At 39.4% G+C, this 12,104-nt stretch overlaps 1 protein-coding gene across 2 annotated transcripts; it reads left to right on the top strand.

Annotated features, from left to right (window-relative positions):
* The first annotated feature begins 778 nt into the window (after positions 1-778).
* On the top strand, positions 779-11,990 carry LOC103478925 (neuropilin and tolloid-like protein 1). 2 transcript variants are annotated; one of them, XM_008433052.2, is made up of 10 exons: positions 779-929; positions 1,103-1,168; positions 1,871-2,005; positions 2,079-2,327; positions 6,059-6,100; positions 6,991-7,118; positions 7,972-8,200; positions 9,636-9,749; positions 9,857-10,001; positions 10,527-11,990. In XM_008433052.2, the coding sequence occupies exons 1-10, from the start codon at positions 902-904 to the stop codon at positions 11,053-11,055; spliced, it is 1,665 nt and encodes a 554-aa protein (XP_008431274.1). In that variant the 5' UTR covers positions 779-901; the 3' UTR covers positions 11,056-11,990. The 2 variants fall into 2 exon arrangements, with proteins under 2 accessions (XP_008431274.1, XP_008431273.1); XM_008433051.2 differs by having other exon boundaries at positions 1,094-1,168.
* The last annotated feature ends 114 nt before the right edge of the window (positions 11,991-12,104 follow it).

The following is a 12,104-nucleotide window of genomic DNA, read 5'->3' as shown; positions in this document are numbered from 1 at the left end:
TTGAAAGAACAGTGTATGATTTGCGAATCATTTATTTTAATTGTATAAACGCAACAAAAAAAATCACATTTTGAATGCTTAGGCTGTGGGGGCCACATTACAATGAGACAACAGTGAAAACACAACATAGAACTGTCAAATCTGAACTCAGTTATTCTACAAATATCCCAAAGCACACATCATATATATGTGAAATTTCCATTAAAAAATGTTTTATTGATTTTTCATCAAAAAGTATTCAGTCCCCTATAGCTATACTTCAACCATCCACCCAACCGTCAAACCAACGACCAGAACTTTTAAATAATAAATAAATAAATAAATAAATAAATAAATAAATAAATAAAATGTTGTATTTGTCTTATTTAATATGAATACAATTTTCTGGAAATACTTCTTTATAATTCGGTATGAAAATATAAATGTGGGTTCTAATGTCCGATTCGATTGCTAGATGTCAATGCGATGTAAGAATTGTATTTTCTAACGTGAAACAAATGAATAAAGTAAACAACTGCAAAATTCATAACATGACGAAATTTGCAACAAAACGCGGATATGCTATAAATCCTTTTTTTTTTTTTTTTTTTAAATACATGTATATATGTTTGAAGCGCAGTAAAACGGCCTGTAGAGGTGGTGGTACAGAAGAAGGAGGGTGAAAAGTGAAGGTTTGTGTCAGAGAAGTTAATCCTTAAAGCTGCCGGGAGAAAAAGGGAGGGGTGGGTGGATGGATGGATGGACAAGTGTCTGCTGCTTTGGCGCATATTATGCACGGTAAGCTGAAAGGCGCAACGGTATGTTGCACCGCGCAGAGACCGATGAGACGCGACGCTCCCGCACCGCGCAGCATTTTCATGGAGCCATGTGAGACAGATCTGCGCATCTTCGGGGATCTGTCATGGCGCACAAACTTCTGCTGCCCATCGGTGAGTTCGCTGAATGAGAACATATAACCTCTGGCAGAAAAAAAAAATAAAAATCAAGCGCAAACCATCTGCGTAGACTCATCAACTGCTGCACTSTCTCGCTCACTTCCTGTTTCCCCCACTGCTTCTCTTATTTCCCTTTCTTTCTCTCTCTCTCTCTTCTGGCTCCCCAGCTGTAGCAGCGAGCCTCGTTCCACCTGAGCTGTGCGGTTCAACAGCAAACACGAAAAAAGCCCAAGGTATAACTTAGCACAAGTTATTACAGTTTGATGTAATACGTTTGTTTGATGCCTTTGACCTCATTCAAACAAATGATTTCTCGTTTAGTGCTTATGTGAGAAGCACTTCTTTGAAAAAGAATGTTTTTCTACTTTTTTTAAAATTCAGATAATTTAAYGAAATACCCCCCAGTGTAGGCTCGTGTTGTAAATCAGAGAGAATAAAGGGGTTTAAAAAGGTTTAAAAGAGGTTTAATCCTGTTCAGTTCAAAATGAAAAATACTTCATCCTAAAGGGAAATTAAATGTTATCGCATCATCCAAGTATATGTTGAAAAAGTCATTGTGAAATGTGATGATTGATGTGGGCGGCATGAATCTCCGATAGCAGTCAGTCTTGCAACGACTCTGAAGAGCTTCCTGATTGAAGTTAAGTTTTACTACATTGTAGGAATAATCACTTATATTATGTTTTACATTTTTTTGCTTTGAATAAATTTGAATAAATGCCTTTAAAAAAAAAAAAGCCCATAGACATGTACTCTCGAGGAAATCCATGAGAATCTCACAGTAGCCACTCCTACTTTTTTGTAGCAATCTGTCTTTTTTTGCTGTAAATTAGAATTTTTAAACATATCAAAACTAAAATAAAAGTAAACACATATGTGGAAAATCGACAAAACCCAATTCGATAAAAAAAAAAAACAATTTTGTTTTTTGTTAGTGAAAAACAACTCAGGTGTGACCCCTGCTGGACAGTGTGGAACATGGGTGAAGGAGACCAGTGGAGGGTGCTTCACCTCTCCAAACTACCCTGAGAAATACCCACCGGAGAGGGAATGCATCTACATCATAGAAGGTGAGACACAACCACCGTCCCATCTTGCTGCAGATCTTCCCTCCCACTTCTTAAACGGTCCCTTCTGCTGCAGCCTCGCCTCGACAGTGCATCGACCTGTTCTTCGACGAGAAATACTCCATCGAACCGTCCTGGGAGTGCCGGTTTGACCACATCGAAATCCGCGACGGGCCCTTCGGGTTCTCTCCCATCATTGGCCGCTACTGCGGCCAGGAAAGTCCTGCCTTCGTCCGCTCTAGCGGGCGGTACCTTTACATCAAGTTCGTGGCCGACGGCGAACTGGAAGCCATCGGGTTTTCAGCCCGCTATAACTTCACCCAAGGTGAGCAAGAGCTGGAGATGTTTTGAGGTCGGACGCTCGCAACGTGAGCTTGTTACGTCGTAGTGTTGAGCTGTGACAAAGTCTACATTTAGGATCGACCGGTCTGTAGGTTTGGGCACAATCGAACTCATTGTTGGAGTATAGTGACCTTATAGCCCCAATCTTAATCGTATTATATTGTGTTTTGTCGCATCGACCAACTCGAAGGAACACATTACTGGGAAATGGGAGGAATTGATTGTGTTGTGCATTTGTATTCAGATCCCAGAGTGTTGCAATGTAGAACCACTTATACTGAAAATGCTACTTTAAGTCTTTTGGGTTATGTCTACCAGATTTGCAGTAGTTCCTCTCCAGTCAGACAAGCTGGAGAGCATTAACATCAATTTTAAAGCTTCTCAGTTTCCAGTTGCGAACAGGAGATTTAGGGTGTTTTCACACCTTATAGTCCGGTAGACTCGGTTTGATTAGGAACCAAATTTGCGACATTTTATTAAATTTTCAGCTGGTGTGATTCAAGTGTCAAACCAACCAACCAACCAACCAACCAACCAACCAACCAAAACCTTTGGAAAAAAAACTGCTTACCTCCTCGCCTGTGGTGGCGCTGCATCAAGAACTACTGGAGAAAACGACATGAAAACCTCTGAAGGAGACATAACTTAAGAAAATTAAAATATAGAGAGCGGCATCAGATTTAAGCAGTTGTAGAATTTCTCTTTTGTCTTTGACAAAAGACTATGAGCTATTTTTCCCCCGCTAGTGTTAGCCAGGTACATTTGTTCAGATTGAAATGACCCAGAATGCCTTGCTCTATTTGCATATAGCATTCGAACTGCTCCAGAACTGCACCAACCCCAAACCAACTGGACTTTGTAGGCAGATGAACTGCAGTTCGATTAAAGCCTCCTTCGAATTTGTCTGCACCCATCTGCCATTTTCCTTTCCTCAACTAGATAATGCACAATCACTTAAAAAATACACACCTTTAGAACATTATTTTGAGTCTTTGAGGTTATTTTAGCTGTGGAAATCGTAATCGATAAGAATAAAAACGGCCCTGCCCGTAGGATGTTGTACTCTCAGTTTTGTTGTGCAGGCACAGCAGCTGCAGCTGACAAGAGCAGGGCAGCACACGCATACACACATACACACAGAGACTCTTGTTCTGTCCGTCTGCCATGTACACACACACACACACACACACACACACACACACACACACACACAAGTTAATGAAAGCTTGTCTTCAGGGAATGCGGCTTGTCAGCGTTGAGCCGCGGTAGCAGCTTAAGGGTGTCCGAGGCAGAGGCTTTATTAACCACGGAGTTTATGGGCCACCTACACCGACAAGGGGCAGAGATTAATCCGCGTCCCTCTGTCCATCCACCAGACTATCTTTTTTTTTTTTTAGACTGTTTTTAAGCATTAAAATGTCTCTGCTATTGTTTTTGTTCCTTCAAGGGATTACCACAGCTAGAGTTTCCTCAGTCAGTCCTGAAGAATTTGGTTATATGTGTCCCGGAGAAGAGTTGAATATATATATTTTTATAAGATCACTATCATTTTGTTGACTCTTATATATTTTAATAATTAAGAAATGTGTTAGGAAACCCATAACATGATTTGTTCCTTTGAGAGAACATTTGTTTTGTTTTGTTTTTTGGCTTTTGGGGGGAGGAAGAAGGAAAGACTGGTTTTTGTGCATCTACATCACATGTAATTAATTGTTCAAGTCAAAAGTTAATCTCATCCCTAATTCCGGTCATCTCATGAGGCAGGAGAGAATTTGGCCACAGGCCTGCGTGCTTGATAACAGAGTTTGTCAACCAAAATGAAAGAAAGTGTTTAAGTTGTTTATTTGCCAACTGACGCAATGACAGTATTCTTTAAAGTATTTCTGTGAAGAGTGCAAGCAGTGTGAAATGTTTGTGGATAATGTGTCATGGTTATGATGAAGATGTGGTAGAAATTGTGGTAAAAGCTAAGCCCTTACAAATGATTGATAAGCGTTACCATGGTACCATCACCACAGTTTTTTCTTTAATCTGATGTGTTTTCATGTGTCATGTGAGACACTTTGAAAAATAGGGTGTCTCAATATTCTATCCTAACTGCATTACTAAATCAGTGTGTGTTTGTGTTTGTGGGTTAGTATTTCCATCTTTCCAACTACTACGTTGAGCAGACCCACTGCTCCTTATTTCAAATTCCAGAGCTGATCAAACTTGAACTAGGATTTTCCAGACTCAGAACAAAAGCTTTAAAAATCAGGAAGGTCGAAAAATTATGTCTTTTTAAATATTACTTCCTTGTTTTAACATTTTGCATTCTCATTTATACTTAAAAAACAATCTAATCTTGCATTCTCCTTCTTTATTTTTATTTTTGTAAACCTACTCGCTCTGTGTTCCACATAAGGACGAATTCTGCTAACCGTCAAGCATCTTTTTATTTCAGCCTTACAGTTTTGCTCTTCATTTTGGCATAAAGCCTCTGAGGATAAATTGTTGTGTCTCACAGAGATGCACACACACACGCGCACACACGCACACATACACACACAGACACGCACATAGACTTGCAGGAATACATGTGAGTAATCTGGCCTGGCCTGGAGCAGGAAGGTTAAGAAATAGAGAGGATTAATGAGAGTCTTGGTTGTTTTAAACCCCTCAGTTCACCATGTTACCTTCTTACTTTTTAAACTTTTAGGTGGCAAAAAAAAATTATAGATGTGAAAAATCATTCTCCTTTTTCTTAACAATTCTGTTACAGCACACAGTCTCTTAAATCAACATGAGATGTTTTTTCTTTCTTTCTTTTATTTTATTTTATTTTTTCAAATAAAGCATTTCATGAGACAAGCCACCAATGATTTTTATCACTAGGTTGGTAGAAACCACTGGAGCCTAATCTGTCCTCAACTAAGCTGGTCTGTTGAAATTTTTAATACACGTCAGCACAAAGGGTTCAGGACGCAATATGTATTCCCTTTGTGTGATTTTCTTTCTTCTTTTTTTTTCTTTTTTTTTAGGAAGAGCATCAGGGTTTTTGAGTGTTTAAACAAGGCCAGCAGAATTGGACCGCAACGTCAGTGTTAAAGCTCTGGCCAGCTGTGCGTTTCATATGCCTTTCAATATGCCTGGAGTATTACTGGTTTTACTTCTTTTTTTTTTCCATTTTTAATCTTTGGTCAGTGATTTTGTTTCAATCTCATTTTACTGCTTTACATACCACTAAACAACAGATCATATACATTTTTTAAGTTGGCTGCACAATGAAATCTGTTATTGTGGTTACAATGTACAGAGCAGTGTATAACTTGAAGAGAAATGAAATATATAAAATATACATAGCTGGATAAACTGAACTGAAATTTTTTTTTTGTGGTTGTTTTCTATTTTGTCGACCAAATTTTTTTTACCACTCTTGACTTGTGGTGAGGGGCCGAGCAAAACCATTTCAAGAGCCACAAACGGCTCCCAGGCACCCCAACGTCCCACACTGTCACGGGTAGTGCATCGCTTGCATAAAAGCCAGATGTTCTTCACACAAGAGAATGAAATGAAAAATAAAAAGGACAATAACTAAATTAAATATAGAAAGACATAAATCCAGAAGTATCCTGTGTCTCGTATAAGGCTGTAACAGTAAGGTTTTAAAGAATATCTGGATTCTTCATATGTGTAGAATTTTTTTCCCCCCACAATTTTTGCTCTCAATTTCAGATCCGGAGTTCGATGAAATTGGAGAATTACCGGCTCTACCAGGTGAGTATTCATTTTACTGGCCACATTTTACCCTCCAAGCGGAGACGAACAAAATCCAACTTTCTGACTCTGTAGTATTTTTATCACTCAGCTTCATAGGAGATAAAAGATCTGGGTTGATTAGATTTTTTTTCTTTTGCTACTGCTATTTGCTATTCAACCGCTTATCTTACTTTTCAAGCGCCTTGTCAGATGAGCAGTGACATGTGGCTTTTGAGAACAAACCCACCTTTTGACGCGCAGCATCATTGTCCTTTAAATTTTGACTACACAGCAAACTTTGTGTTATTTGACCATGGCATCAATCAGTTTGTATGATTTAACGGATTAGTGGGACTTGGGATAAAGTGCTCATGTTGAGAAATTTCATGCATTTTTATTTTTTATTTTTTAGCTTGATGAGAAAATCTGTTAGAAGCTTTCCGAGCTCAGGAGATCAAACTGGATTAAAGCAAGATAAAGATAATCTAACATATTCTGAAACTTGTTGATTTGCTTTTTGTTCGGTCATTCTTCTTTGGGATTGGAGAATTTTTCTTTTTTTATTTCTTTCTTTGTTTTTGTCAAGTGGGTCAAAACAGTTTTGTGTAGTTTGTCCATGTTTAAAAGCTTCAGATAAATTTGCCATGTAGTGTTTATGTGGTTCTCTGCTCACCTCTTGTTTTTCTTTTCTTTTTTAAAATTTCTGGTTCGGAGCAGACTATTCCACATGCACCAACATTAAAACACTATAATGGATCTATAATAGCTCTACGTTGGTTTATGAAGGCTTAAATCCCAACATACTGAGAGCTTTCAGATCAGTAAACAAAGATGTTATTGCTAGATGGACAAAAGGGTCTTATTTTTGCTTTGTACTACAAATTTCTTTTTTTTTCCCCCCCACACAGCTTGTGATTTTGAGCTGAGTGGTCCAGAGGGCTTCGTGGAATCCACACAGATAGGCAAAGAGGGAAAGGCGCAGCTGACTGAAGCAGTGGACTGCAGGTGGTACATCAAAGCTCCACCAAGAGCCAGAGTATGTTCATTCATTGTAAAAAATAATAATAGTAAACAAAAAAAAAGATGTTTGGTAACACTTTATATGAAGGTGTGTGCATAAGACTGACATAACATCCGTCGTGAACGTGAAGGAGTCTTCATGAATGTTTATGACTGTTGTCAGGAAGTGTCATTCGGTGAATAATGACACTTTTAATGCAAAGTTGACACTTTTAATGGAGGTTTAATGGAAATTTTAATAGAACTTTGCATTGATAGTGTCGTTATTTACCGAATGACACTTCATGACAACAGTTGCAAACATTTATGAAGACTCCTTCGTGTTTACGACAGTGTCACGTCAGTCTTATGCACACCCCCTCAAATAAAGTGTTACCAAATGGGTGTTATTATACCATGTAATAATCTATATTGGTTACAAATAAATATAGCAAGTGCCTTTTGAAACTGATTGATTATATTTGTCTTTATGAGGGCATAAACAGGTCTGCAACATTTTTACTGTAGGCGGACTCTGATGTCTAACGTGCAATAATTGCAGCTCAAAAGATTGTTCTATGCCACTGTCTTAGAAGCGCGCTGCGTTTTTAACCTTCAGCTGAATACCGGGCCACCAAAAAATATAGTTTTTGCCTTAAAGAAATCAAACATAAGCAAAAGAATATCGGCGGATTGGCAGTTACAGATATGTTGGTTTCCCATCGACCACACGTGCAATTAGTAGGCGTGCATGTTTCCCCCCAAGTTGGATTCCTTTCCTCGGAGTTCAATCTGTGTGTTGGGCTTTTGTTGTGCGTGTGTGTGTGTGTGTGTTTTGGAGAATTTCAGCTTGTTGGTTTTCCTTTCGCCCAATCCCCCCGGCCCCGCAGATCTACATGCGTTTCTTAGAGTACGAAATGCACAACTCGAACGAGTGCAAGCGCAACTTCGTCGCCATCTACGACGGGAGCAGCGGAGTGGAACACCTGAAGAACAAGTTTTGCTCCACGGTGGCCAACGACGTCATGCTGGCGACCTCTGTGGGCGTGGTGAGGCTCTGGGCAGACGAAGGCAGCAGGAAGAGCAGATTCAAGATCCTCTTTACCACTTTCCACGAACGTGAGCGAAAGTCAATACGTGCATGAGGAAAAAATGCATTTGCGTGTGGCACAGCTACATTTCTCCTTTCAATTTGCTTCTTTGATGAATAAAAAAATAACAGGCATGTGTTCTTTGACACCATGTATGTTTCTTGAAGTCAATGAATTGTTCCCACTAGTCAGTAGGGCACTCTTTTTGAATCACGTTCAAGAAAACAAAATAGCAATTTAGTCTATCAGTTTTCTTATGCTAGTATGATGCCAAAAGTCCCGTTCAACCAATCACAGGGATTATACGAGGCCTTCTTTCTTGTTTACTTTTTTGACAGTGTTGTACACTGCAAAACATTTGAAGGTGTCTTAACTTGAAATAAATGTCCACCTGCTTCCTTGAAAATGCAACAGGTGGACAAGAAAATTGGTTTGGGTTTCACTCAGAAATTAAAGTTTATGAAGTTGATTTAACAACAAGAGACAAGTTGTCTAAACATTGTTGTTTTTTTTTAAGTTCATTAATCTTGAATTGTGAGTTTTAACCATGCCATTATTTTACTATAAGCAAGAAAAAACTGTCCTCATCTGGTTAAAGCGCAAACATTTCTGTGTTATTTTCATTCACAATATCAAGTTAAAATTATTTGTTTAACTTTAGAATAATTAAAACTCTTGTTTTACATTGCATGAACAAAATTTCTGATCTCATAATGAATTTTATTAAAAACCACAGCGAATTCTGCTCTAACACATTTATTGTGAACATAACATTATCATCAAGCTTTGCAAACTGACAGTTGCGTGAAAATTTGCACACTAAGACAGATCAGTGTGACGCACTTCACTCACGGTGCCACACAGGATAGAAAAACATGTCGCTGAGCACACTGGGAAATAGTGCCTACTCCTGTCTTTTTCTTCTTTCAGTTTTTTTTTTAAGCATTAACCAAAGAACCCTCGTTTATTCAACTCTTGGAGGTTTCACAAAATTAACAAAAAGCTAACACAACGTACCGCTGTAAGTTTATCTTTCGCAAACTCACACATTTAGGTCAGAAATCTAAAGCTCACAAGTTTTATTTGACTTAAAGAGCAGAGGACAGCAGACACAACTAAATGTGGCTCAAATGTTTTGCAGTGCATATGCCCATCCTTTCATAAGAACCTGCTCTAAACGCAGTAAAAATGAATTAATCTGTGTCCACAGTTCACCGCCCAAGTTTGACACTTCAAATTTGTCATGTAAATAACAAATAATAAACGATCAGTTCAAAGTTCTCAAAAAAGCGAGCTCCACTGGCTTTCATATGAGCATGTTTGTACGCAGTGATGTTTTTTTTTTGTTTTATTTTTTAAAGATCTGTAATGGTGAGAAATAACAGAGTGAATCCCTGAAATAGTCTACTTAAATAGTTTACCTTAAACTTTGACCTTTGCATGTCACTCGTCTTTCGTCTTAGCTCCGTGTGAAGGAGACACCTTCTTCTGCCACAGCAACATGTGCATCAACAACACCCTCGTCTGCAACGGCGTGCAGAACTGCGTTTACCCGTGGGACGAGAATCGCTGCAAGGGTACGCTTGACGGTTTACACTTGCAACATCTTTCTTTTCTTTTCTTCTTTTTTTTATTTTTTATTTTTATTTCCGTCTTCTGAGCCGTGGTTGTTGTCCACTTACAGAGAAGAGAAAGGCCAGCATCCTGGACACGCTGGACAACACCAACCTCACAATCATCGGAATCACGTGCGGCCTGGTCGTCGTCCTGCTCATCATTTCCGTCATCATTCAAATCAAGCAACCTCGCAAGAAATACGTCATCCGCAGGTGAGGGATGAAAACCCTGTGCAGTGTGATTTGTTACCAACATGTTTACCACTAATAGTTTGGTGCAATGTGGAAGTTACAAACTAATATTTGCAAACTAATATTTACATTTACTCAGTTACAGTGGTTTTTACAAAAATAAAAATCTGAAGTTCATCTCCAAACATTTTTTTTTTTCCACATTTTTTTAATTTTTTTAATGAACACATGTTTTGCAACTTCAACTTTGTAGTTTCTATTAAGCTCACAGGCCTAAATCAGACGGGGTGTTTTAATATTGATTAATTTATTTATTCAAACTATATTAGCGTTTCAAAATTACTTAGTTGTGGTACAACTTTTTTTAAGAACAACACGGATTCATCTTCCAGGCATCATTTATCAAGTCGTACCTACCAATCCGACTATCAATCTACTGTAATACAAATATGTAAAAGAAACCCCAGGAGCCCACCTTCTTCCAAATCCGACCCGGACTGCACCAATCCTAAATGTTTTGTTGTTATTTTCCTCTTGCACCCTAAGAGATGACTTTGACCCGGCCCTACTCCACCCGGGTTTTGAGCCGCCCCACTACGAGCTCTGCACCCTGCGCCGCGCCCCTTCCGGCGACCTCGCCGACGCCGCCCTGGCAGACGACTTCGACAAGTTCCACAAACTCAGGCGCACGGAGAGCAAGTGCATCCGCGACCACCACTGTGGCTCGCACCAGGGAAGCATCCACGGCAGCATCCACGGCAGCCGCAGCAACCTCAGCCTGAGGGACGCCACCATCGCGCCAGACGGAGGGGCCGCCGTGGCCCCTATGTCGCCGAGGCTGGCGAAGCAGATGTCTCCGCACCTCTCTCACCACAACACGCCGGCGGGTCGGAGGAGCATCCTGGTGATGAAGCACAGCTACTCGCAGGACGGGGCGGAGGCGTACAGGGCGGAGGACGAGGAGGACGACTTGATGATGGACGTCGGCCCCACCACCAGCCAGCACCGCATGCACCACCACCACCTCCACCACAGCACCTCTGGGCTGGACCGCACGCTGTCTAATGACTTCTGATTTAGTGGAAGTTAGAAAATCGGGTTGTCTGTAATAGGTTGGCATTGAAATTGATGAGAGAGTAGTTTGGGACTTATTGCCCCTTTTTCTTCTCAACGGGGTCTGAAAATCCTGGAGTTCTTAAAACGTAGTAGATTCCTTTGAGTGCGTCTTCCTAAAGTCCATGTTTGACATTCAGCGAACAGAAAGAGCATTTAGAGATCGTTTTAATACATGTTCCCTCAAGTCGAAGATTTAAGTTTGGTATTAAATACCAGGCTGCTTATGGCACAAAGGGAAGAAAGTAAAGTGCAACAAAGTTGGGTCAGAAGTTCTACTGGATCCCAGTTCCTTTTTTTGTTCCTGCATTTCTGCCCTGTTTTTCTAGTGGATAGGTATATACTGTCCTATTTATTATTTTATGAACAAATGAATGAATTGACATTTTTCCGCCACCAAAGCAAAAACAAATGTTTTATTGAGTACTAGATACTGTACCGTGTCTGTTTTCACCCAACTGTTAATTCATTTGTTTAAATGTTTTTTTTCTTTTTTTCCCTGAAAGCTAGCATGGCATTGTTCTTTTAATTTCACGCTCCTTTTATTTCTGAAGGTATGTTTTATGTGCTTGAACTTCTACCACTTAAGCATTCCCACATTTTGATACAACAATAAATGTATTTCAATGGGATTCAATGTGATGAACGGAAATTAGTGCTGAATCATGAAGTGGAATTAAAATGATATATTTCACTTCAATTATTTTAACAAAGAAGAAAAATGAAGACGTGTGTTGTGGCCTGAATCATATTAATTCAGACCACACACACGTTTGTGTGTGTGGTCTGAATTAATATGTAAAAGTGTGATTGTGAATAGTCGTACACTTGGATGTGAGAAAGAGATTGTACTGGACTTTATGTGTAAAGCAACAAACATCCTTCTGAAACACCTCATTGTGGGTTTTCAAGAGAAAAAGTTATTTTGAAAAGTAGTTTATATAAGGATTTTATTGTAGTGTAATCATAAAATTAACCAACAAAAATTTATGTCAGTGGAAGAATGAACTG

This window comes from Poecilia reticulata, linkage group LG17 (assembly GCF_000633615.1).
Source record: "Poecilia reticulata strain Guanapo linkage group LG17, Guppy_female_1.0+MT, whole genome shotgun sequence".
Taxonomy (NCBI): domain Eukaryota; kingdom Metazoa; phylum Chordata; class Actinopteri; order Cyprinodontiformes; family Poeciliidae; genus Poecilia; species Poecilia reticulata.
The sequence above is the reverse complement of the archived record's forward strand: the minus strand, read 5'-3'. Positions and strand labels throughout refer to the sequence as shown.